Source organism: Zosterops lateralis, assembly GCF_965231275.1.
Source record: "Zosterops lateralis genome assembly, chromosome: 8".
Lineage (NCBI taxonomy): Eukaryota > Metazoa > Chordata > Aves > Passeriformes > Zosteropidae > Zosterops > Zosterops lateralis.
The window spans coordinates 33,592,158-33,619,705 of record NC_139768.1 but is presented as its reverse complement, the minus strand read 5'-3'; the positions used below and the strand labels follow the sequence as shown (position 1 = coordinate 33,619,705).

General features: G+C 49.4%; 1 protein-coding gene across 1 annotated transcript in view; it reads right to left on the bottom strand.

Annotated features, from left to right (window-relative positions):
* Positions 1-27,548, bottom strand: part of CDH23 (cadherin related 23) — a 185,306-nt gene that overhangs the window by 71,971 nt on the left and 85,787 nt on the right. Inside the window, exons 9-13 of the mRNA XM_083865855.1 lie at positions 25,688-25,766; positions 15,835-15,947; positions 13,708-13,896; positions 5,533-5,682; positions 4,124-4,282 (exon numbers count right to left, since the gene is read on the bottom strand). Coding sequence (XP_083721981.1) covers positions 4,124-4,282; positions 5,533-5,682; positions 13,708-13,896; positions 15,835-15,947; positions 25,688-25,766 — 690 coding nt within the window. The remainder of the gene's footprint in view (positions 1-4,123; positions 4,283-5,532; positions 5,683-13,707; positions 13,897-15,834; positions 15,948-25,687; positions 25,767-27,548) is intronic.

Here is a 27,548-nt window from a genome sequence, read left to right as displayed (position 1 = left end):
GGGCACAGAGCCCTCAGACTTCCCCTTCTTCTCCTGTCCCAGGTGAGGTGCTAAAGGAGGGCTTGTGAAGCAGTGGCACTACTCCTCCCAGCTGCTGGCAATGAGGCAGCCTGGAGCAGGATGGAGAGTAACAGGCTTCTCCTGCCTCTGGACTCAAGGACCTAAGGATCAGCAGGTGTCCCTGCCCACAGCAGTGGAGTTGCAATTAGATGACCTTTAAGGTCCCTGCCAACCTAAAGCATTCTGTGACTCTGATCATCGCTCCAGCTGGACACAGCCACTCATCCCCCCAGCATGGTCCTTCCCCAGAGCTTCCTATCCCAGAGCCTCTCATCCTCTGCCTCGAGCCAGAGCAGGCACCACACCCCACCACACCTCTCTAGGGTCCATCCTTCCAGCCTGCAGCCATCCAAAGCCAGTGGCCACCAGGCAGGCAGGACCTGGAGGGGGTGTCAGAGCCCCAGTTAATTCAGGGTGCAGTGTATGTTCTCACTGCCTCATTCCTGGAAGGCATGAAGTTATACTGGCTGCGTGCTTGCTCAAGAAGTGTGAAATTCTTTCTCTGACCTTTTCTATTATATTATTAAAAGGCTTCATGGCCAGTTGTTTCAGAAAAAAAATAGTATTTCAATATCTGCTGGTAGCTGGGGCAGAACTGGCTCATCTCTTCAGGATGAGCTCTGCTCACCTCCCTGCCTTGCTCCTGCTTCACAGAAGGTGTTTGCTGCTGTGTGGGACCTCCAAGCCTTTCCAGGCTGCCTTTTCCTGGCACAGCAGAGTCTGGGACAGGGTAAAAACAAAGTTTGCATTGAGAGAGGCCTCTAACAACTGCAGAGCCCTGGACAGGCTGCTTGTCCTTCAGTTGTCACAGACATGCAATAGACATGTAACTCCAAACAGCCACGATTTATGTGACCTGGAAGCTTTGGCTGGAGTAAGGAGCCCTTCACACTGGTCTCTGCAAAACCAGGAATCTCCGACCTAAAGGGCTTACCACATGTGTAAACAATCATGGAATCATTAAAGCTGGAAATGGCCTCTGAGATCATCGAGTCCAACCATGAACCCAGCACTGCCAAGCTCACCAGGCACCACGACCCATTTTTATGTGGTTTTGGAACACTCGCAAGGATGGTGACTCCACCATTGCCCTGGGCAGCCTATTCCAATGCCTGAACACCCTTTTCACAGAAGAAACTTTTCCTAATATCCAATGTAAACCTCCCCTGGCACAACTTGAGGCTGTTTCCTTTTGTCCTGTCACTGGTTAACTGGAAAGAGACCCTGACCCACCCTGGCTGCCCCCTCCTGTCAGGGAGTTGTGCAGAGCCACAAGGTCCTCTCTGAGCCTCCTTTTCTCCAGGCTGAGTCCTCTTCCCAGCTCTCAGCTTGTCCTCATGCTCCAAGAGGATGGAGGCAGGAGAGAAGGCTGCCTTTGGGCACATTGTGGGCTCCCTGTGCAGGGCAGGAGCTGTTTGCCACGGCGCCTGGACTCTCCAGATGTTCTTGTGCAAGCAAATGACCACCTGAGTCTAAACAATAAATGCCTTTCAGGGACAGAATTAAACAGATGGATGGATGGACAGGGAGATGGAGGGAATCACAGAATCACAGAACGTGTAGGTTGGAAGAGACCTTCAAGATCATCGAGTCCAACCCAGCCCAAACACCTCAACTAGATCATGGCATCAAGTGACACATCCAGTCTCTTTTTAAACACATCCAGGGATGGTGACTCCACCACCTCCCTGGGCAGACCATTCCAGTACTTTATCACCCTTTCCATGAAAAACTTCTTCCTAATATCCAACCTATATTTCCCTTGATGCAGCCTGAGACTGTGTCCTCTCCTTCTGTCAGCTGCTGCCTGGAGAATGCTAAGCAGAGAGCAAACAAGATCTGAGAGGGTGGACAAGGTTGTGCTGTGCCAGGGAAGGGGCTGAGGTTTGACCAGGAATCCACGGATCTGAGCCCACTCATCCCTGTACAAAAAGGGAAAGAGGCAGAGAGCAGGCAGCAGCTCTGGGTCCTTGCTGGCTGCCTGCACTCGAGGTTGTTTTACAGTTGATTTATACGTGTAACAGGCAATGTTTCTCTGCTGTCACTGACATTAGGAGCTGAAATGCTGTAGAAACAAATGGCCATTTGTCACCGCAAATGAAGTCTACTTGCTCTTTCCTTTTGCCTTCCCCTTTCAGCTGGCCACGCTGAGGCCAGCCTGGAGAGGGTGGCATTGAGGAGAGCCTTTCCCCTCATCTGCACACAGCCCATAAGCCACAGCCAAGGTGAGATAGCCAGGAAGCACTCACTGGAAGACGGGCAAACAACAGCCCAGGGGCTTTTGGGCTTCTGGAAGGAACTTGTCCTCCTCCCCCCGAGAATGCTGGGCTGGGCAGAAGATTAGTGACCTCCCCTTGCCTCAGCTCCTGTGGTTTTAGCTGCTCATCTCCCTGCCAGGAAGGTGCTGCAGGCACTGCTCTGTCCTGCCAGCTGTGCCTGGCCATCTCCAGCAGCAGCTGGCATGAAGCCTCCTGCCACCCTTCAGCAACCACTCAGCCCACGCACACCCCTGTTCATCCCTGGTCATCAATTTCCTTGACCCCAAAAGCCACACGATTTATCTTTAGCACCCTGAACCCCGTTGTCTCTCCAAACCTGCACTTATTTGCACAACAAAAAGAGGGGAGCCAACAAAAGTCCCCTTCCATGAGGATGTCATCCAGCAGCCATCAAAGAAGTGGGCATGCCATGTGGCTGGCCAGGCTTTCTCCAAAACCCCATCCCTAACCCCAATGAGTGAATATCCAGGAATATTCTCAAGCAAGCAGGAAAGAAGGAATAAAAGGAGAGGAGGAATTTATTAGCAAGGAAAGCAGACTTTCTGTCTGCAGCACGTGGGACAGGTGGAGAGATGTGGCACGACCAGAGGGCTGCAGCTCAAAGGCAAGCGGCCGCAGCAGGAGGAGCTGGTACTTTATGAGGGTTGTTAAAAGTTTGGGATCAGCTGGGAGGGCAATTTGGATTTCAGTGCTAATTGCATCCATTCTGATTTATCATAGAAGATTCAACTCCTGGCATTTTGTGTTCACTCTGAAATGCTGGCATAGCTGGAAGTTGGGGAAAGAGGAGACGCAGTAACAATCTCATTGTTTAGTGTCTGACGGCCTGACTAGCTAAACATCTGCTTGAAATATTAATAACTGTCAGATGGGAACAGCTCAGGGGCTCTATACAGTTTCACACCATCTGTTTGTAAAGTAAACACACTTACACACAGCCACATACACCCAACTCTTTTGTCTGGGCTTTTATCCTCTTGAGTTGGCATTCCTGCACACATGGGAGACCAGGGTCTCTGTCCTGGGAGGGCAGCGGGACAAGGAGAGGGCAGGAGGGGAGCTGGAGCAAATTCATTGGAGAGGGAGCCAAGCAAACTCATTCATGACTCATGGTAGTGGCAGTAACACACCCAAAGAGTAGCAGGGGGTTTGGTGGTCCCTGCTGTGGTATTTCCCATCCCAGAGGAGCTTTGATGCCTTTTCCAATGGTATTTCAGCACAGGGTTTTGTTATATCTCTTGCTGTGCCTCGCACTGGCACTGACATCACCCTCCTGCACCAGGAAATGAGTCTTCTCCATGAGGATTCCAACCAACCCACAGAAGAGGAAACGAGCCCTATGGAAATGCTCCCTGCTATCACCACCACCTCTGCCTGCCTCTGTTCTGCTGCCAGCCATGCAATACCACGCTCTGCTAAACAGAGCCATTCTCTTCCTTTTCCATCCTTCGCCCTTTTAATGAGGTGACGGACCTCAGTTTGGTTGAGGAAGTTGATTCTTCTAAAGAGGGCAGTGGGAAAAGCCACACCAGGGGCACCATGATCACTGGGATCAGTGTCTGCAGATGAAATGCAGTGCAGGACTCTCTTTGAATCCCTGATGTGGCAGGAACCACATCTTCCAGATAACAGGAAAGGTCAAGACATCTGGTCCAAAAGCCCATGAGAAGTCCACAGCCTGCTACCAGCATCTCCCTTCCCAGGCTGACCCTTGGCGAGGGACACCACAGAGCCGACATACGTGCCAAGGACTCGGCAAAGGGAGCTGGGGTGCTCCTACTCACATGAACCTGGAGGACGGTGGTGCCCACGGTGGTGTTCTCCAGGAGGCTGACGTTGTAGAGGGCCCTGCTGAACACGGGCCGGTTGTCGTTCTCATTGATGAGGTTGATTTTCACCCGCGCGAAGCCGACATGGTCCGGGATGCTCTCATTTGCAAAGAGCTGGGCAGAACGGGAAGGCAAGGAGAGGGTTGGAGCTGCTGGGAAGTTTGGGAGAGTCACCTCCCCTTCTTTAGTGGAGTAAACAAGGCTCTCCTCAGCTCCCTCAGCAGCTGAGCGAGCTCAAGGCAAAGCACCAACAGAGCTGGAGCAGGAGGATAGGGAGGGTTTTGGCACCTGATAGGTGCTCTTAAAACAAAGTTTTATGCTCTATAAAGCTTTTATGGCTCTGCTCTGCTTAAGCTCTTGCAGCTGAGCCTTTGGATGTTGGAAAGAGAAAGTGCAGAGCAAATCTCTTACCCACCTCCTTCTTTATTATAATTTCTGATTTTTTGGCTGTTTTGTAGTGCTCTGCTGTTTCATAGTGGGGATTATGATAGAACGGTTTGGGTTGGGAGGAACTTTTAAAGACCACCTAGTCCAACCTCCTGCCATGGGCAGGAATATCTTCCACTGGATTGGGTTACTCAGAGCCCCATCCAACCTGACCCTGAATTTGCAGCAATGGGACATCCACCTCTCTGGGTATCCTGGTCCAGTGTTTCACCATCCCCACGGAAAAAACCTTTCTTACACCTAATTTAAATCAACCATCGAAAGCCACCCCCCCTTGTCCTATTGCAACAGGCCCTGCTGAAAAGTTTGTCCATCTTTCTCCTAGGCCCTCTTCAAGTATGGGACAAGAGAGAGGAAGATGTTTAATCTTCAGGAAACTCTTTTTCTGACCCAGAGATAGCCCCATCTCTGAGAGGCATTTTAAAAGACTTTTATTCCATTTTCAGTCTCATGAGAAGGGTGAGATAGTACAGATGTTACAATTCATGCCATCACAATCAGAAGCCAAACGATTTCCTAATTACAATACATTTTAAGTGTTTTTTGGCCTATCAGCTTTTGCCCCACAATGCTGCTTTATGCTTCTAAGCCAATCATCTATTAAAATACCCCATGTGGGTCCCACTACAATGCATCTTTCATAGCTCTATTTCTCCAGAATATCTAGTTGAGTTGCAAGGTCATAATTTGAAACTTGTTTCCAGTTCCATTTCTCTCTCAGCAATGTCTGTCCTATCCCATGGCCTTTCTAAGCCAGCATACTTTATCCCAGAGTTTGCATACAAATGCCCGAGACCATGTGAGCCTTCTGTCAGACTTTGAGAATTCTCCACAAATCCATTTCCCACATTCAGTGGTCACCTTAGGCCATGCTGAAAGCTGTGGCTGTCCCATGGAGCCCAGGGGTGCAGGCTTACCGAAAATTCGTAGCGAGGAATGGTCTCAAAGTCCAGCGGCACCGCCACGCGAACACGGATGTCCGCCTTCCCCTGGATGGAGGTTGGCGAGATGATGAAGTGGTTGGAGTTGTTGCCCACCAGGTAAACCTCAAAAATGCTGTTGGGCCCCTGAAAGTGCAAGGTTGGTGTTTTATTAACAAAATCCACAAGCACACGAGAGGAGCTGGAGTGCATCCCTGTGATGACCCCGCATGGCACGCAGAGGGAAAGTCCCTTGTGCTGGTTGACGGTTCACACACCACACAGGGATTTCACTGCCTCAGGCTGGGGGCACAGTGTGGGTGCCTCTCCCATGCAGAAAGTTTTTTTCCAGTAAGGCAGCTCAAACTGGGAACTCCTCCTCTCCCGAGACCTGGCCAGCAAAGCAGCAAGACCGCCAGCACACTGATGCTTTCAGAGCTTTGCCCAGCAGAGCACATGAAAAGCAAGCTCAGAAGCTGCCAGAGATGAATTTCCAATTTTCCCTGAATGACCTCTCTCCTATCAGAAAAAGTGGCCAATTAAATGCACGAAGGGGCACTAATAGCAAAAGCTGCCTAAGTGTGACCGCTGAGAGTGGGTGACATGAGCAGAGTCTCTGCCTTGCCCTTCTCCTTGCACACCTCCATGAAATCCATGGAGCTGAGGGCACACTGAGCATCTCCCAGTGCAGCCCCATGCAGGAGCAAGCCCCAAGGACACCCACAGAACCACACAAGGGCACCCAGTGCCACAGGAGCCCAGCAGTGCTCTGCTGGTGGACAGTGGGAGCATCTCAGGGTAGACTGGCACTTTCCACGAGCTCATTCCTCATTTCCAAATGAGGAAGTGAGGGATGCTCCCGACACTCCAGGCACACCCCTGGGAGGGAGGGAGCAGAGGATACAGAGAATGGCAGAAGAAAGCATTGCTTCCCAAGCTATTTTGTCCCCTATCCTCAGCATGTCGATTTACAACAAATGACCATTTCCCACCAGTGACAAAAAGCTTCTTCATGGAGGAATTCCTGCCCATCTCTGCTGACAAGCCCTCAGGATCTCTCCCAGGGCCTGCATCCTCCATGCAGTACACGAGAGCACCTTTTGTGGCAGAGAGATGCAAGGGACTTTCTTGGAAGCCAGAGAAACCTGAGTTTGTTGGGGGCATGAGATAAAAGTTGAAACATCAAAAGAAATCCAAGTATTTGCAGGAACAGAGCCAGGTGGATTAATTCCCCTCTAGCTGGGGAAGGAGATCAGCTCCAGATACCCACTATCCCTAATTAGCAGCCCCTCAAGTGCCTCAGCCTCCCTATGTGAGGTCTGGAGAAGGGGGATACAGCTGCCTCTGGGGAGGGCTGCTGCAAGTTGCCATTTATATATTTATTCAGCTATTTATTTTTTTGCCTCGGCCCCCATGCTGCTTTCCTTGCTCCTGGTTCCCAGAGCTTGCGAGCCCCCTGCGGATGCCTGAAAGCAAATCTGAATATTCAAATTGTTATCAGCTGCCCAGCAGAAGGGCCTGGCTAAGCCTGGCTCAAAGCGAGGACCCCCCACTCCAGAGGAAGCCACAGGGAGCTGCTTACATTTCCCTCACCCCTTCCTGCCTGCTCCTGCCACCCAGAGCAAACAATGGGTTTGAAATGTGGTTGGGAAGAGGAAAAACAAGCACTGCATCCCCGGGCTCTCAAAGGTCCTGGCGTGCAGTGATCACAGCCAAGCACCATCATCTCCTCGCAGCACCAAAGATGAGGATGAGGATGTTATCAGTGACCTGCTTTACGTGCTCATTCCCCTTTCCATCTCCTGACCTCCCAGCTCCTGCATGGTTCGAGTTTTTCCCCACCACTGCAAACAAACCAAGTCCTTTGCCTTCCTTTAGAGCCACAAATTAAGGAGCAGCCTGCCAAAGCTCAGCAACCCTACAATAATAAACCTGTCTCCTTCTGAAACAAATTGACCCATAAAAAGCAGGTTTTGGAGGGAAGTTTGCTATCACCCAACGCTAGGATGCAGCCACACATTTTCCAGCTCCTCTCATCCCACGCCAGCACTCAGGGCTTGCCCTTGCTGTGGCTCAAGGCTGCTGCCCACTGCCTCCTTCCCGGCAATCAAATCTCTCAGCCACTACCACAACCGAGGGAAATTTCGTGTTGATTCAGCTAAAAGACAATTGGAGCTGCAGTTGGGCACAATGACAGCTTTGTTCTCTGTGCATGTTCCTCGGGGCGTGTGATTGGAGCTGTGCCGTGGCCCCGCTGCCACATCAGCCTCACATCCATCCCCTGCTTCCAAAAATGCCACCACTGGCTGATCATGCAGGATTTTTTTGACGATCTGTGACAGGCCTGGTGGCCAGCCCGATATTCCTCTGAAATTCCAGGGGGAGAACCCTGGGCACAGGTAGGACCTGATGCTTTTCATCTTTTTATCAAAAATTCTTGGTGACCAGGGTTCCAACATGGACTCTGGCAGGCAAGGGTCAGGTGTGAGGCTGTGAGATGCCAGCAGGTGGGTACAGCTGTCACCCCAGAGCTCTGAAGCCTCAAGTCGGACCAGCTCATGTACCTGCTGTGGATCAGGGACAAAAATCTGTTCTCCCAGCTTGCAATCCACATTCAGGTGGCAGGGTTCACCGAGAATCAGGAAATCCCTTCTCACACCAGGAGGCTAGGGCAGACACATCAGCTGCTTCAGCTGGGACTGATCATCATTTTTATCGCTGCTTTTTCACCCACTACCACCTGCTGGCTTCATCCATCACTAATGCTCCCACCCAGCCCCTTCCTCATGGCAGCACACCTGGAAATGCATCAGGAATTATTCCACCTTCCAGCAGTCACAGTGAATATTCACCATCACTTACCAATGGCTACACAAGAAAACAAAGTAAAAAATAAAATAACCCAAATCCCTAGACAAGCACACAACCCTTCCTCGGCCACACCATTCCCTGAGGTGCATGGGTAGGTTGATCTCCTGCCATCATTTTCAGCAGAAAGTGAACTAGACTTGGAAAAAGCAGCCTGGAAATCCTCAGTTTTGTTCTTTTCATGCTGCCTCAATGCAGATCTGCCTTTGGGTCCCTCAGTGCAATTTGCTTTTCCAAAAATGGAGAACCCTGCCTGCCTGAAGCACAAAATACAGTGCAAGTCCAGCTTTCATCCCAGTCACTTTCTGGGCTATTGCCTACAACAAGCTAAGGAGGATTTAATATTCCTCATTCTGGGAAGTTTACAAAGAAAGGAAAGAGCTGAGAGTTCAGAAGTGGAGGTGAAGGAAGGGGAAAGAAGAAGTTGGAGGTTTTTTTGAAAGTAATTAGTGGCTTTTTGTAGGGCTTGGATAGCTTAGGCCTGCCTTCAGTGAGTCAGACGAAAATGGGGGGTGATTCCCTGCACCATTTCAAAGCATTTCGTGCAGAACAGCCTCTCTGGGTGTTGCCTGCCTCTCTCCCACTGCCCAGCCAGCTTGGGATCCGGTGCCAATAACCCTGTCGAGGGCTCACTGGGCACTGCTGCTTGTCGCCTGCATCCCCAAGGAACTCACTGGGCTGGCGGGTAATGCAGAATGCCTGGAGCAAAATGCTCCCCAGCCCTTCTTACCCTGCTCCCCACGCTAACAGCCCTATTCTCCCATCTTTTTGTCCATCCTAAGTGTCAGTCCTTGCCTGCTCCCTCCCGCCGGGAGGAGTTTTCTCCTTCCCCGCTCTCCCCAGGTTATCTGCTGAATTCCACACACGCCTGCACAGACGGGATCAATCCGAGGCTGCCTCGCCTTCAGCTTATCTCTGCTCCAAATGATTGATTTTCCCTCTTTAAGGGTAATTTGCTGGTGAATTCCATGTATTGCAAAAACCCCCGTGAAATCTAATTCAGCCCGACTGGCAGCTGGCACTTTTGGGAGAGAATACTCGTGTGCCGTCAATTCCCCTTTACAGTTTCTTGCCATGTAGATCATATTTATAGTGCTTGTGCCTGTCATATGCATATATATGCTCTGGATGAATCATATATTGCCACCTGCACACGCATGAGCACACAGGATATCCTGGTGGGGGTCTCTGGTGCAGCTCTGTGCAACAAAGAGAGCACATTCCCATGGCCCAGATTTTCCCTTATTTTAAATTCCCCATTTTATCTTCCTCGATATGCTTATTTTAGAGAATTGTTTCAAAACGATTTTAAAATGTCAGGCCGTGATAGTGGTGCTTCAGACAGCTTCTGCCCTTTTCTTCCTCTTCACTCAACTGCGTCGAGGAAAATCAAGTGGAAGCCACGAGGGGAGAGCTGGTTTCCCTGGCATGCCCTGGCAGAGCAGGCTGCTGCTTCCCTGAACAGGCATCCATGGATCTCGGGGCCTGAGGAAATGGGGGATGCCCCAAAGGATGTCCTGGTCCTTTTCCTGGATGGCCAAACCCCTGCCAGGTACAGAACACCAGCATATCCAAAAAGGACATCCATGTCCCCCAAATCAGCCAGCCCAGCAGCAGACGAGCCCTCTGAGTCAACACCAACCTGTCCCACAGCTCAGGGCTCTTGTTCTCAACCCGGAAACAAACCTTGAAGCAGGTAACTCAATGCTTTAATCTTCCACCTCACACACAGGATTTATTCCCCCCTGCTGAACCACCAGAATGTGAGTGAGATGAGAACCCAACACAGGCTGGGAGTGTCCAGTTGAGTATAGGTTCAGCCTAAACACTGGAAAACCTCAATGGATTTTCATAAACAGCTCTTGAATGGCTTGGGATAGCTGTTCAAGGGTCTCCTCTCTATCTGGCAGGGAGAGAAACTCAGCTGCACCGCAATTAATGCATTTTCTTCGCTCATAGAGCCCCAGAATGGTTTGGGTTGGAAGGGATCGTAAAGCTCAGCTCACTCCAATCCCATGCCCTGGGCAGGGACACCTTCCACAAGACAGGTTGCTCAAGGTGGCCAGATAAAAACCCTGTGTACTAACTTCTCTTTCAATAAGTCCTGGAGAATGCAGAAAGAAAAACCAGCACACCAGGTTGAACACCTCTTGGCTGCACCCCAAATCCAGGTGTGGGGCCACCTCAGCTCAGCTCCCTCTTGAGACGCTCCCCATCCCACTTTGCAGCCCCAGCCAGCTGCTCCTGGAGCAAGACCATGGCCAGGTTTGGGGAGTGAAAGCTGAGAGTTTGCAGGGGCTGGACTCAGAGGAAACGCGCTTAGGAACCTTGTCTGAGAGGTTAATGCCAGCCAAGCTGCAAAAAGGCACTTAGAGCACAGAGGGAAATCCAAGCACAGGCTTTCAAGTGTGGTCTTGTGTGCCTCAGAAATGCATTTTTAAGTGCTTTGCTGAATCGTTTAATCTGACTGCTTCCAAAAGCCATCATTTCAGTTTGTGCAAAACACACCAGAAGAAAGAAAGGCCAAAAACCCCATGGTTAAAAAAAGGCTGTGTGGGCCTGGTTTTGAAAAGCCTTGTTTAACAGCCTTGGCAGGCCACACAGTGGGTGCTAAAGGCCAGGCCCATGTGACAGCCCTTTCCCCAGCTCTACAAAGGCACAGTGACAGGAAGACTCCCCAGACCCACAGGACCCCTGCACGGGGCAAAGTCCAGGTGTGGGCTGCCCCCTTGCAACGGGACCTCAAGCTGGAGGGCCAAAGGAGCAGTGCCTGGATTTTCCAGAGGGGCCAGAACCAGGCTGGGTGGCCTGGCTCAGGAAATAAACCAATCTGCCAAAGGACTCTCCCAGGACTTTGTGACATAAGTTGGGAGGCAGGAGACAAACTCGAGCAACGTGATCTTCCCAAAGACTCCAGCTTTGATTTCCTGTGTCTCAACCCATCTGTTCTCATTTATTTCTCTCTCTGCTTTCCCTGGAGATGTGTATAATTCTCTTCTTGTTTCCCTCTGCCCCTTACACAAATGAGTCGTGTCATCTCCAGTATGAAGCCAGTGCTGCCAGAATAGCTTCTGTCAGCCACATCCTCAGTCGGATCCCTGCCTGAAGACCTCGGTCCTTGCCAGCACATCGCTGCACCCCTGCATCCATGGAAAGACAAGGGAGCCCACTGCCACCTCAGCTACCTCACATCCAGATGGTTTGTAAAACTCTCACAGCCCTCATGGGGTACTTGAGCATCCAAAATACTGCTGTTAGGCAACTATCTAACCTTTCTGTAGTTTTTTTCACTGTAAGTTGGTGGGTCTTCAGAGTTCTACAAATACTTCTCTGGGAAGCAGTGCTGGCTGCAGGTGCAGTCCTATCTCATCCACATCTTTTTCACCAGCTGGGCATCTCACTTTTTTTCCCCCCAAAAGTGCTGCCTTGATAGTTAACCCAGTTGCAGGCATCCATGAGAGAAAATAAGGAACATCCATCACAGGATAATGTGGAGAAAAAAAAAGTAACCAATTGCTTCTAACTTTCCTCCCTCCAGATATTCCAAGAATCAGTTCTCCTCTGCTTATCAGTGAAAATAATGCCATGGTCAAAGCAATCCATGCTAATATGATGGTCTCTGAAGACGTGTACAGTAAAACTCCTTCAGACTCCCTTAGCACAAGACATCCTCTCTCAGCAGTTTTAAAAATCTCAGCCAATTCTTTTGGGGAAATCTCAGGAAGTTAAAGAAATACATCAAAAGAACAGCGTCTATTTTTTGCTGGTGCAATGGGGAAGGCAAGGCTATTTTTTATTCTCCCATTTTAAAATTAGCAAGGCTGAAAAGTGAATTCTTGAATGGGAGTCACTCCAGTAAAATGAGCGTTTAACCAGAAATAATGACAGATCCTTCATCCTGGTGGCACAAACAGAAGTGTTACAATGCCCTTCAAGAATGGATCTGCTGACATCTCTCAGCAAGCACGACAGCAGCTCTATTCAGAAACTATCCTAAGCATCTGTCATATCCATATCTTTATTAGCAATTGACATTTTCAAGAAAAAACAGTCTCTTTATCTGCTTAATAGCTCATCTGCACCTCTTCAGGCTGAACTCATAACTCCTGGATGGTGACATCATGTCACCAGTAGGTTATTAGTTCTGTGTCATAATCACTTCAGATGGAAAAAAATGGGGTTTCTGGGTGACTTGATGAGATGGAGTGAACTCCACCCAGGGCTGGGGAATAGCAAATCCATCTTCTCAGCCAGAAATGGCAACTTAAAAGGTGCACATTTTAACTGACCCACCAGGATTTCAGGGGTTGGGGGGGATGTTTTGTTTCCCATCACCTGAAACATCAGGAAAACACCCTGCTGATGTTTTGCCCTGATGCTGGATGGAGCTCTGAGCCACCCGGTCTAGTGGAAGCTGTCCCTGCCCGTGGCAGGGCGGTTGGAACAAGATATCTTTCAGGTCTCTTCCAACCCAACCCATTCCATGATGTCGTTTATTCTGACAAACCCTCTCTCCTCCTCTCCTGCTCAGCCTGAAGAAGAATGGGAACAGGAGGAGCCTGCAGGCAGAGCCTTTCCAAGCGATTTTGGACAGCTCACCATGAGGTGTCAGCACTGGTTTGGAGCAGACACCCGGCAGCGTGGTGGGGCTGGGGGGCGGGGACCAGCACACAGGAGCAGCCAGACGTGAACTGCACAAGTCAAATAATCAGAGTAATTGAAGGCTGGGAGCCCAAGGCTGGAAAACAGGCTGCAATCCCTAACACGGCACGGATCGGCGCGTGACAAATAGGAGCTCCATCGACATGTGGGAGGAACAAGCCTCCAATGCTCCTGGCTTGTTTGTAGTGATGAACTGATACCCCAGCCCTTCCCACCCTGAGGGGCGTCTCCTGCCTCCTCCCTGATAGCAAAAGCACCCATCCCTCCCTCGACAGAGAGCTGGGGGCTCCTGTCTTCCCTGTCCCTGGAGCCCAGAAGGAAAACTCCTCCCTTGCTAAACCAGACTGGCAAAGCACAGCCTGACAAGAGCCCTCAGAGGCAGGCGGGGATCAGCCTCACAGACAATCCTATTTTCTGGCTCTCAGGGGCTGAGCAATCCTAGCTGCATTAGTGCCTGTGCACTGGGGAAGGAAACTGGACTTGGGGTACACAGCAAGGAGAGCAATGGCAGCAGTGAGAGCTGAAAAAGGGGATGTTGGGACAGAAGTGTGCACTCCATCACAGGTACCGCAGTGACTTCTCCCCTACCCGCCCTGAAACCAAACCAGCACTACCCCACAAAGGAGGGAGAGGATACCTCACCTCGTCCTTGTCCTGCACCTGGATGAAGAGGGGAAGGGCAAAGCCCACTTGGGCCAGCTCTGTGATGGCCACGCTATACTCGGAGCTGTTGAACTCGGGCGCGTTGTCGTTGATGTCAATGACCAGGATGTTGAAGGTGGTGGTGACGCTGGCATTGGAGGGAGTGCGGTCATCGTTCAGCTCTGTCCCCTGCATGGAGAGAAAACAGGGGAGCCTTTGTTCTCCAGAAAGAATGAATGCAAAGAAAGTGTGCATGGCGTGGTGAGAGACTCTTGCAGCTTTCTCTTCCTCCGCTTTGCCACAGAAGGATGCCCAATAGGCTCTGCTGTTCCATTAACACGCAGAGATGTTGGCCCAACTCTCCCATCAGTCATGCTTTGGTCCTACCACACTCTCAAAACCTTCCCAGGGGTTTAACATTTCCCTTAGGATGGCTGTGGCCAAGTTCTTCCTTGCCTCTGTCATGCAACAGGTTGTCAGGATCTAGAGTCACACAGGAACAAGTAGGAGATTTCCCTGCCACAAGTGTTTGAACAAAAAAAAATGTCCCTTGTGAGATGTAGGGGATAGTCCACAAAATAAGGGAAGGCTCAACAGGGCAAAGAGCACTCCTGCTCTCTCCTCTGCCATCCCTGATGTGGGACTGGGAGCTGACAGTGAACCACACAGTGTGCTGAAAAACAGAGATGGAAAACTAGGGCACCAGAGGAAAAGAAGACTTAGACCTTAAAATAGGTTTGGGCAACACGTGTCTAAATACAGAGCTGAGTCATGAGTCCACATCACACCTCTGTCTCAAGAAGGATTTTAATTCTGCCTTCCCAAAAGGAGAGAGTGCAGATTTTAATGCCAGAGAAGCAAGACTCATGAAACAGCCTTTTCAAGCCGAGTCCCTCCTCTTGTCCTTTGGATAATCTTGCTTTGCTGTGGGCATGGAAAAGCAACGCTATCACGACCCACATGGCTCATTGCTATTCACTGCTTCTGCACACAACAGCGGAACAGGCTGATCCCAGCAAGGAGCAATCCAGCTGTATTTTCACTGTGTGCTCCAGGATGAGAGCAGCAGAGAACATTTTGCGTCCTGGGGATGCGGGACGCAGAGAGCTGGCATGTGCAGGAGGATGCGAAGTTGTGGGGACAGGACATGGAAATCTATCAGAGCCACAGAATGTGGCTGGAACTCCATTGTCATGCAGGGAGGAAAGTGGGCAAGTTTTCAGGCTCAAAAACCTTTCCAAGATTAAATAGATATTTTTGTCCCTGTTAAAACCAGACAATCCACCCTCTCTTGAGTTTTGAAACTATAAAAGCCTGAATGAAAAGATACCAGGGATGGGTGAGGATCTCTTCCTCACACACAAAGCCTCACGGTATGAACTGTGTCTGGGACCTCGAGGGGTGATTTCTTGTCCCTCTGCCCCCCTCCAAGGAAGCATCACACTTGCCAAAACAAGAAGGTGATATGCTGGCTGCCTCCCTCCCAATCAATGACCCTTCCTACGCTGCTGATTTTTCCCCACCCCGGCCCAGCAGAATCTATACTTCTAAATGTGTTTCCAACCAGCTGCCCAGCTTGGTATTGATTTTAATTACAGGGCTGTGAGCAGAGCCATGGAGCCGCTCTCAGGTGGGGCTGGTGGGGCTGGAAAGCCACGCTCCAGTGCCTTTTCTTGACAAGGCAACTTCCAGCATTCCTCCCTCCCTGTGCTGGGCAGGCACCCTATTACACCACTGCCTGCTGACAAGACAAAATGTTGTGTTTATCCAGGGTTTTGGTGGGGAGAAAGAGGGAAAACAGGCAAAAGTCGGCACAATTCAGGTGTCAGTATGTGTCTGGTGCTATATGCAGCCCTGGGGTATCTGCGGGCTGCCAGCAGACACAGCCAGACACAGGCAGGACAGCAAAAATGCCCTTGTACATCCATATTGAGTGAATCAAGTTTTGGGCCACCAGACAAGGGGGCTGTGTTTAACATCTCACTTGGTAAGCACATCATGCCTCTGGATACCCATGAGAACAACATATCCCAGGTTTGCAGCACTGCCTGGAAGGGGTGTCCCCAGGCAGGATGTCCCCCCCCACCCTGCTCTGTCCATATGTTTTCTGGCTGGAGCAGGTCTCACCTTCACTGTGAGGATGAATCCAGCGCTGTAGAATGGATTTTCCCGGTCCAGGGGCCCATTCAGGGTTAAGGCTCCACTGATGTAGTCCAGTGCAAAGATGCTGTTGGTGTTACCTGAAAAAAAATAACAGGAATGTGAGCACAAGCAGCTGGCACAGCTGATCCCAAAAGTGCTGGAGGCAACAGCAAAGGAAGCAAGAGGACAAGAGCTCCAAGCAGTGGGTTCTAGGAACCTGGCACGTCACTCCAATGTGCTTTAAAATGTCATGGCTGTAACATTCCTCTCCTCCTCTCATCTGTCCTAGATTAGGGCTCAAAAGGGGGCTCACCTTCCATAGCCAAAAGCTGCCAATGCTGGAGGCAGCTGAAGAATTTCAAAGGCTTTTAGTTATTAAAATTTGCAACAGCAAAGCTGAGAGCAGGACCAAATGCAGCTGCTCTCCTCTGAGTGACCACCTGCACTTGCAGGGTATTGTGTTCCTGAGGTGGGCATGGCCTCCCTCCTAAAAGACAGGAGTTAAGGGTCATCAGTCCAGGATAAACACAGGGAGGCACAGATGGAAGGAAGCTCATGAGGAATTCTCCTCATAACATGGGTGGTTTAGCTGTGGGGCCTCTTGCCAGAGGGTGCTGAGGGGGATACAAGTCCACGTGTATTTAAGGAGAGGCTGCAGAGCTTAAAGAAGGAAAAAAAAATCTATCTAGTAATACAGAAGCCTCACACAGCTCAGGAATTTCTTAGCTGGATATATCTGAAGCCAGTGAAAGTATCAGCAAAATAGTGTAGGCACTTGCCCTGCTTTTATGCTCTTGCCGTATGTGTTGACCCTGAGCAGCTGCCTGGTTTTCCTCTACTGGAGCCAGATTTGGCCCCTGTGCCTGTCCCTACATGCAAGCAACCAGCCAGGATGCCATGGAGTGCTGGGCTGCTTCCACAGACCATCCCATCCCATCCCCAGCTGGAATCCTCCTCTGGAATTAGACACCCAGAGAAGATTAAGGCAAGATGCTTGGGTGTAGTGGCCAGCAGACACTAAAAGGACAACATCCTGCTCAGGAATGTGCTTGTGACAGTCACAGGTGCTCTCCCTGTGAGCCAGAGAAAAGTCAGCAGTTGGTGTGTGGAGCCTGGGACACCTGACACCAGCCTGACACAAAGGCAGCGCAGGCTGCTGAATTAGTGATGACCAGGGAGGTTATATCCAGGCATATGGTCACCCACACAGCTCCCCTCAACATCTGAAGGCATACAGAAACCCTTGAACCAGACAGACAGGAGCCAGGAAACCCTGCAGGTACATTCCAGTCATCCCAGTCCAAAGGAAGCAAAAAATAAATTCTGTCTTCTCAATACATCTCAGCATGAAGGAAACACACACAGCATTTGTCATTTCCCTGGAAGGGAGTTGCAAGACAGATCTGCTGCCACGGAAAGTTGTTTCCCATCACTGAGCATCCACCTTGTTCCCTTCCAAGCTCTGTTTGATCACAGCTGCATCTTTCCTGGGATGGCCAAAGCTTCTGAGGCCGGCCACCCCCCAACCTGGCCTCTTCTCTCTCTCCCTGAGCCCTAAGTGCCTCCACACCTTTGTCCCTATTACTGAGCCATTCCATCTTCCTCCTGGACCGAATTCCTCCCATTCCTGTCCTTGCTCCTCTCTTCTCTCCACCTGAAATGCCCCATTGACTGCTCACCAGCTTAATGAGCTGATGCCAGGCCACTTAAAATATTAGCAACAGCCTTGAGGTTTTTTTTTCCTAATCTTTAGCTGCTGTACATGAAGATCTCCAGTCTCCTCCTTCGGACAATTCCCCTCTTTCCATCCTGGCTTCCCACTTTTGTGCTGTAATTTATGGCTGACTCCTTAGGAAGTTGCTTCCGATCCCAGCTTTGAAGGACACTCCAGGAGATGGATTGGACTGTGCTGCCAGGCATTTCAATGCTCCAGGACACCGGGTTGCCATGGTAAAGTTTATGCCTCGGGGTCACCTCTCCCTAATATAAGGTGTAATAAAATGCAGGAACAATGGAATGCAGTGGGATTAGGTCAATAGGGCAGGAATTTGACTAAACACAGCACTGTGTTCCATGTCCTAAAGATGGTTATGCATTTCATATTTGACCACAGTCACTCTTTGAAGGATGGGCAACTAAACTGGGGACCCAAAGGCTCCCAGGCTGCACATCAGAGGCTTTTCTCTACCTCAGCCTCCCCAACACCATCAGACACTCATCCTATGCCCACTGGGGCTGCTGTTCTATCAGCAGAGAATTCCTGGCTTTGCAAATTTAGGGAAAGAGTTGTCTCCAATACCTTTTCAACCACCACTTCCTCACTGCTCTGACCAATGATCCCTGCTGAAGCACTCACACTGTTGAACAATGCCCATTTCCCGAGACATTTCCCTTGCCAAAATCTCTCTTATCATCTTCACCTGCTGTCACTTTCCTGAGAACAAGGGAAAAAAAAATAAGGTGGGGGGAAATTAGCCAATTTTGTATTTCCTGTCTCTGGAGAGACCAGAAGTACACGCAGGGGATGTACCAGAAATTAAAGGATGGGAAAAGAAAGGCTGAGAAGCAAAATGTGGGCCAGAGAGAAGGAAAACAAGGCAGAAAATGTTTTCAATATCAGAAAGACAGAGGGAAAGGGGAGAGTGACAACAGGAAAAAATTTGAGAACTTTGGGACAGCAGTATGAATCCACTTCTGGCAGACTTGTTGCTCCCACCTGGCACGGAGCAGCCTTCCTCAGGACCTACAAACTGTTATAAATGTGGATTATAAAATTGGCTTTTTGCAAGATGTGTGCTATAATGTTGTGGTAAGGATATAGGATATAAGTTTTTTTATTTCTGCTATCAGTAAAAAAAGATTAAGGCATAGTGGTAGTAGTTGATGTAAGTATGCATAAACTGTTTGGTCGGGATAACATCCAGTGAACATGTAAAGAAGACTCTGCTACTGATATACCAACTATCAGCATCCACCACCTGAAAAAAGTACGGACCAAGGCCCGAGCTGGAGATGATAATGAAGACACAGCCACAAAACACGCATGCTCTAAAAAGGCGGACCCAAGGAGGGACCATGCAAAACAGTTCCTGGAATATGGAAACTAGTTTATGGAATTATATGAATATTCATAAACTGTTGTGATAGAAAAGGTATTTAAAGAATGTCTCTGAGATAGCAAGGTGTGGACCTGGCTGAATGCCAAGCCACCCAGCCGGCCGTAATTGGCTTTTTTTATCTCCTAATTGTCTTATTTTTTTTATTAAACATATTTCTTAAAACTTACCAAAAAGTGAACCTCGTCTTTCACAAAACCCAGCTTTTTGTTATGACATGGGTCAAGGAGAAGAAGTTTCCCATCCATCTGTCCGTGTGCAGGTAGAGGGACAGCAGCAGCTCCTGCACACACTGCAGCCAGGCAGGGGCCTGGGAAGGCAGGCACTGACGGGATGCTGGGTTGGGAGCACTGGGATGGATCACAGGAGCCCATTCAGAGTGTTTTTCCAAGCTCATTGAGGAACGGATGGTGGCATAGGCATCATTTTAGAGAAACACTGCTATAACGAGGGGTTTTATAGATGAGAGCCATAATGTTTAATTGCCCTCAGCCAAGCTCTCAGTTTAAAAAGGCCGTTAAAAGTACTGGCTCAAACCCAGAGAAAGGGGCGGGGGGAGACGAAAAAGGACAAAAAAAAAAAAAAGGGGGGGAATCCCCACATCAATATCTCCTCCTTCCTCCCTATCCCTTTAGCCTTCGAGCACCACTCAAATCCCTTGGAGGGAGAGATGCAGCTACTGCCCTGCCCTAGTGAAGAGCTACCTGTCAGTCATGTCAAGGCAAGCCGTTTTCCCAGGGCAGGATAATTTTCCCACCCCCCTCTACAGGAAGGGCTGCTCACGTTGGGAAGCCGCCGCTGAGCTTGGAGCGGGTGACTTTCATGAGATGTGAAAGGGGAGCCCATCACACACCTTGCTCCGGATAATTTATTAATCAAAATGTGCTCCGTCAGGGCTCCTCGGCACCGAAATAGATGCTGTTGGATGTGGTTCATGGAGTCAGCAACAGACACAGTTATTAGCGTATAAATAGTCCATCAGCTGCCGTGAGCACCTCGCTGCTCTTCACCTTGAGTTTCTGCCCCCAGGCCACAGGCAGGGAAGCACTGCCAGGGCAGGGACATTGCCCCATGCTTGAATTCAAAGGCAACAAGTCATTTTCACAGGAACACTGGTTATTACAACCTGAGCTTTCCGGGAATTCGAAGTGTTTTATAGAAACAGTGCTCCCTTCTCTTGCTCAGGACTTTGGTTTGCTGCTCTTTGGGATAACAGATCTGAGCCCAAAGCTGTGTGCCAGAGCTCCTTCTCACATGCCTGCTCTGCAAACAGGCCTTTTTAGTATCTTTCCCAAAGGATTTATCCATTCTAGCACAACCAGCATAGCTCCTGATCTTGCACAGCCACAAAAGGAGCTCACATCAAATGCTCACACAGTTCCCTTTTTTAGAATGGAATGTACAGTACAAGGAAATAAAAGGAGATATTTATCACCCAAGGTGCAATCCCCCTCCCAAATTCCCTGGGAGCTGTGGCCAAGTACCAGAGAGGAGAACAGAACCTGCAGAGTTTCTGCTCTGAGTGTAATTCTTCACACAAAAGGATTCTGAGTCTTGGACCACAGCTGTGATTCCCCCACATCATCTAAAATGGGCTTTTTGACCTGAACCTCACATCTCTAGGCTCCACAGCTTTTTGAAATTCCTCCATTAAATACCATCTCAGAACCAGTTGTTTTTGCTAGCCACAACATGGACAGAGGTGGTCCAGGTTCATTGTTCTCCACTGGTTGCCCACATTGAATCCCAGACTGGTTTGGGTTGGAAAGGACCTTGGAGATCATCTCATTCCAAGCCCCTGCCTTGGGCAGTGACACCTTCCACTAGACCTGGTTGCTCAGCCTTGAATACACATTAAATCCCAAGAAGTTAAACAGGAAGTCCCAGAAATTAAACAGAAAATATGCTTTTGTTTCCTATTTACACGTAAAAGGGAATGTATAGTTTTAATTACCGAGGGCCGTTTGCTGGGGGACCACCTGCCATGCAAACCAATTATCCCAAATCATATCTCTTCCCAATGATTCCTGGATTGCCAGGGAGCCAAAGCCAGATGCTAACGTGATGACAAAAACCAGCGTGGAGGAAGGTGGGGAGCAAGTCAGCCAAGGAAAGAGGGGCTGTGACCGCAGCCACCATCTTCACTTTGTGCTGTCTCATCCCCTTGCATCGGCAGGGTGGGGAAAAACAGCTTTTGATGGATAACTCAGTGCAAGGCACTTTTCCACCCATCAGCATGTCCTCCTACAGAAATGTTCTGCTGTGATGGCTGCCTTTAAATCATGCAGGAAGGCCCTCCCAGCAGCTGGAATTTATGAGGGCTTCAACACCCCGGCAGTTCACCAAGCGAGTCGAATGTGGGAAAAAGCTGGAGCCACATAGGGAACAGTAAAATAAGCAGGTCCCCAACTCCAAGGGTTCTTCCTGGTGCCCAGTTTAAGGGTTTTAGGGAAGTGGTTTGCTTTGCTCTGCCTCCTTTATTAAGTCAGGTCAAGCTACAGAGAGGGGTGTCAGCAGCTGAGGGCTCGGAGACCTCTTTGGCCACTTGACCTTTCCTCAAGGATTCACTTCCATAAGGGAGGCAGTGGGGCACTCTGGCTTTGTTAAGAGCATGGGAAATATTCTGAGAGCTACTGCACTGATTTTTTTTACTCATCTATTATATAGAAATATACTCTATATTACTATACTCTATATTACTCTATATTATATATATAAAAAATTATATATGTGACATTTTATTCCTTAGCAGGAAATCCAGAAGATGGGGAGCAATTCTTTTCAGCTTCCCTCACACTTCTGTAACTCACACTTCTATTGCATTGTGCAAATAATGATTTTTAATTCATGTTTCCCTTGGGATGCACCAGCTTAAGGAAGAGAGGCTTTGCTAGAAACTGCATCAGTCTCATAAAACAATGCACTTGGGAAGGGGGGAAAGAACCCCACCCGAGGGTTTGTGAATAGCCCTAAGGACCATCTCTGACTGAAAGCTCCTGAAGGACTTTCCAAGTCCCAGGAAGGACGTATAGATTGCCCTTGTGCAATCTCCCACTGCCCATCCATCACCGCACCTGAAATGTGTCAGGCAGGCAGAGACTGACGTGTGGGACCCTTTCCCTGGGTTAACCCTTCAGTGTCTGCCCAAGCAGCACAGGTCACCTTCACATCCTCCGGCCAGAAGACTCCAAGTCTCCTGACTATCCTGGAAATAAATGAAGCCCAAAGTTTACTGCTAGCAAGCAACATGTGAGTCGATACGTTTTCCTAAAAAGAGCTCACGAGCCAAAGTCTCCTCCTGCCTATTAATTAAATTGGCGTTAAACTCACGCTAAAAATCCTTCCCTTAAAGAACCAGAGGATTCCCTGTGCCCCCAGGCGATGTGCAGAGGCGGCAAATGTGAAAACACACTGCCGTCTGCAGGGCTGATGCCGCCCAAAACGCCAGGGCCCTCCCGAATTCCGACGGGAAAATCAATCTCTGTTAGCCCGGAGAGTTCCCCTAAATGAAAACCCTTATCTAGAACAGGTCGTGTTATACAACAAGTCGCTCGCTTTGCCTGGGAAATGAAAGATGATGAGGCAGAGTCCCCGGTACAGAGGCTATCTCCATAAATCTGCCAAAAAGGAGCTGTGGATTACTTTGCTGGATTAATTATCTGTCCTTCAAACAGAGTCCTGACCTCAGCGGCTGAGCATCTCCAACCTGTCACTGCAGCCAGGGAGGGAGGGCTTTCACAGGGCTCTGGCCACAGGAAAAGCAGCAGGAACATCCTTTGGAGCAATGGGAGCCCTGGCACTGACCAGCCTGTTGGCTGAGAGGCTTGAATTGTGAGGTCTCAATTTGGATTTCTTTTCCAATTGGGCAGAAAGCCGGCTCCTTGTAAAGAGAGAAGTGAAAAAGTACATTTTCTTGGACTTAAAAGCCTCTGATGGGAAGGAAGAGACAGAAACAACTGAATGGCTTTTCCCTATTAGATATGGAAATGATTCCCAGTGCAGGCAGGACAAGTAGCCAAAGCCATGGCACAGCTACACCACTGCTCCTCCATCATCTCAGCCTTAACAGCTTTGTAAGCTGGCGGCATAAAGTTAGATCTCAAGTCTTATTTTATGTGGTTATGGCTAATCTTTTAGTTTTATTGTGCTCCTGTCACGGGAGGACCTTGTGCTGGAGATAGCTGTATAAATAAGAGCTGCTGCAGTACATCCCCAGACGTGGCTGCCCGAGGGATGGAGCCGAATGGGACAGGGACAATTCCAAATTCATTTTTAATCCCCACCTCCAAATCACACCAATGCTTTAGGCATTAACACCCAAGGTGTGATGAATGGCCAGGTTGCTTCTCAGCTCTCTACTGCTGTATATACCAGCCCAAAAGGCAAAATCAAACCAGCCACATGCTAACCCTGTGCCCAAAAACCTCTGAGAGCTGGGAAAAGGTATCACTCACCTCTGCAGGGGAATGGGAGCAGCATCACTGCTACCTCCCCTCCTGGAAGGGAGCTGAAGAGACAGGTTTAATTACTACTTCCAACAGCCACTTTCACTTTTGCTTACAGTCGGTTTCTAATTTAATTTGCTTCCCCATTCCCATATGTTAGGAAGTTTTTTATTTTTTTTTAAATTGCCATAAAAAATTTCCAGCTCAGGCACAAAAATCTGCTCGCTGACCTTTACCATCGTGATTGAGGATAATGAGAAATTAATTAGGCTTTACCTGCCTGCCAAAAAGAAAATTGCTTGCCTTGAGTGAGCAGGATTTTGGAAGCACATTAGATGCCAGTCCTGTGTCTGGACTCTCAGGCATCAAAAAGTAACATTAGCTCAGTCCACAAGCTGATCGTTCCCATCCCTTCTCCATGAGATCTTGGTGATGACAGCAGAAAGATTCTTGGCCAGTTAGGAAAACACTTCATAATTCTCATGTTGGGGAAAAAAAAATAACAGTGCAAAGTAGTTTAATCACTCTTTTGATCTGTTCTGCTGGAATCACCAATAGGAGAGCTGCTCCCACCAGGGCAGGACTGCAGGCAAGGGTTAAACCCTTGGCATACATAGGCAGATGCAAGGCTGTGTGCAGGGATCTGCCTGCAGGTCTCTCCATGTTCCACCTGGATCCCAGAGCATACTGATGCCCCTTCCACCATCCCACTGCCCATCCAGGCTGGCAGCTATTTTACCATCCTCACCATAATTTAGCAATCTCTGCAAAATTAGACTGATGTTTCAGTCTGGTCTCCAGTGAAAAAGATCCCATATCAGCCAGAAGACAGCCCCCGCTGCACCTTGGCCAGCTGATACCCACAATCTGGGAGAATCTCTTGAATAAATTGCAGAGAGAATTAGAGGAATAAATAATCCTCGCATCTTCAAAGGCTGGATACTTGCAGTCAGGATCAGTGGACTTGAAAGTCAGGGTGAAATCACCTTGACCCTTGAGGCTGATTAAAAGAGGGTTTGAAATGGCTGGGCTTTAAGGAAAAGAAACTGGGAAATTATTCCTGCATGTGGAGGCAGCACCCAGAGCATGAGGCACAGCAGGGAGGGGAGGCACTGCCGTGGTTTCTTGCTGGGAAGAAGCTCCCCCAAAAGTGATGCCAGGAAGAGGGTTACAACCCACACCCACCAAACTGGTCCCTGACTCCTGGGTCATCTTGAGCAGTCTATCTGTCCTCATGAAACCAGCATCTGAGTGCAGCCCTGGCAGCACCAAAGTCTGCTGGAGTATGGCAGAGATTGCTGAGCTCAAGGTGTCTTAAATGAAATAGGCCCAACCCCCCAAAATTGGCAAAACTTTCCACAAGGCAGCTGGGTTTTATCTGCCCAGCCTGCCCTGCCCTGTGCCATCAGAAAGGATCCTCGGGCTATGGAGTCAAAGGGGCCACACATTGCCCAGCAATGATCCACTCATCCACACCAAGAAGGATTCCTAGGCTTCAGAGCCAGACTGCAAAGGCAGGTTCAATCCATGTGCCCGTCAGAAGGCAGAAAGCCACCACCACTTTAATGAAAAAAAAAAAACAAAAAAACCCCCACCACTTTAATTAGGCTTCATTAATTAAGCTTCATAGCTCTTTGCCCTCACAGGGCCCAGTCCTTGCATCATATCTCCTGAAACTTTTGGGAAACACCACAGAAACCACCAGGAGCTGTTCAGTCCATACTCAGTCCCATTCCCTCCTGGAACAGAAAATCCCCTCTGTGGTCTTGTGTGAAGTTGTGTGAAGCTGAGCTGTTTGTGGCTCATCATCAGGAATGAAAGATTTCAACCAGAGATACTGTCAAATTTGCCTGGAGCAACCTGGTCTAGTAGAAGTTGTCCCTGCCCATGGTAGGGGGGTTGGAACAATTGTCTTTAAGGTCTCTTCCATCCTAAATCATTCTATCTATTTTACTCCATGATTTCCCAGAGATGGGATGTACAAAGGCTTGCTGCAGGGCTACCCCATCCATCCATCCATCCATCCATCCATCCATCCATCCATCCATCCATCCATCCCTCCGTCCGTCCATCCATCCATCCATCCATCCATCCATCCATCCATCCATCCATCCCTCCATCCATCCATCCATCCATCCATCCATCCATCCCTCCATCAATTCTTCCCTCCATCCATTATCCATCCATCCATTATCCATCCATCCATCCATTATCCCTCCATCTATTATCCCTCCCTCCATCCCTGCTGGGGTCCCCTCTGTGCCCCCCAAGACTCACCTGAGACGATGGTGTAGCCGATGCCCCGGGGACGTCCCTTGTCCTGGTCGATGGCCGTTATCATCCGCACGGTGGTACCCTGGGGAGGGACAGGGGACAGTGTCACAGCACTGCTGGGCTCCCACAACCACCTGCACCTCTCACTATGGGCCAGGTGCTGAGGGATAACCTGTCTCAGGACACGGCAGGTCAGGGAAAAGTCCCACTGCCTGCCCTTGAAGCAGTTCAGGCTCACTACTCATTGCTCCTGTGTGAGCTGCAGAACTCTGCTAACCCACCCCAGGATGCAGTTGGGAATGCTGAGGGCATGACCAGGAGGAAACAACTCCCTCTCACCATGACCTTCAGTTTGGTCACTACACCAATCTAATCTGCCACTGGCTTCCCAATTTCAACCTGTCCTCTTCTCCCACTGTGTTCCCCAAATGTGGCACCCCAAGCAATAAGGGCTGCTCACACTGACCATTGGCATTCAGCTGAGCAACTAAGTGAGCTGCAGAGATTTTAATTGAAACCCTCAAGGAGGAGAAGGAGGGCTGGACAGATGCTGAAAACCAGGGATTGCCCACAGGCAGGAACTCCTGCAACTGCCAGCTCACCCACCTCATCCTCCATCCTGCAGGACACACTGTTTCTGTAGCCCAGCAAAAAGATCCAAGAGTCCCCCAAAACAGACAAGAGGAATATAAGTGGGACCCAAAATTCCTGTTTAGCTCTTGAAATAAAAACATCCTGCTCCATAAGTCAACTTCCCCAGCCGCAGTGCAGTGAGCCCCTGTGAATACCAACACATGCACATGCCCGTAATTAATGTAGTGTGAAAAAATTTACAACTCAGCTGTTCTTGTTTTCATTGGCTTATTAACAGTGGGGAAAGCAGCAAATTTTTTATTTTTTTTTCCCCTCAAAGGAAATGTCAGCAGAGGCGTTTGCATATCTAACGAGGTCGGCAGCCTCGTGCTTGCCCCACCATCCATCATCTGAAGGCCAAAGGGAAAGGGGAAAGCTGTGGCAGAAACATCACCGGTGGAAAGCAGGGACCCGCCGTCTTCCCTGGCTTCCAGATCCGAGTCCCTGTGGGCTCAATGCCACTGCTGGCCATAAAGAAGGCTCCCAGGGCCAGGCAGGCTGCCCGTTCCCTGATCTCCGAGGGCATTTCAATGGACTCCTTAAGTAAATCCATGTTATTAACCGAGAACATTAGCCATAAATCCCAGGTCACTGGCCTCTGAGCAGCACTAGGATGGTGTGGCTCAGCAGCCACCTGGAGAGCCTCTAAATTACTGACAATAACTGTGCTTTCCCAACAGCACAGAGAGAGAAAAACACCACCAAAGTGGGGAAGGAGCAGGTGGGAAAGCAGAACAAGGGAGGTGGAAAGGAGGGCAGGGCAAAGCAGAGGGAAAAAAAAGGACAATGCATTTCAGTGTGCTCTGTCCCAGCATAGTTGTGCTTAAATTATAATGTATTATACTTTATACTATACTATATATATTTTTATATACTATATATATTTAATAGTATTATATACTATATATTGTATGCGTTATTATATATTATATATTGTATTATAAATTATGCTCATATTCAGCAGAATCAAAGTCAATGCAATCTTTAATCCTCCATCCCTGTGGGGCAGATAAGAGCCCCCTCCCCTCCCTGGCACAGCAGGAGCTCCCCAATGGAAGGGGCAGTGGGTGAAAGCACCAGGTCTGTGTGACAGCTAGCTGGTCACCTGTCACACAGCTCAGGAACAGCACGGAATGGGAATTGCCTCCTGCAGAGGGAAGGCAGGGCCCTGTGATGGCTGGGGAATAGCAATGGGCCACTTTATCTGCGGGAGAGGCCCCTCCTGGAGGAG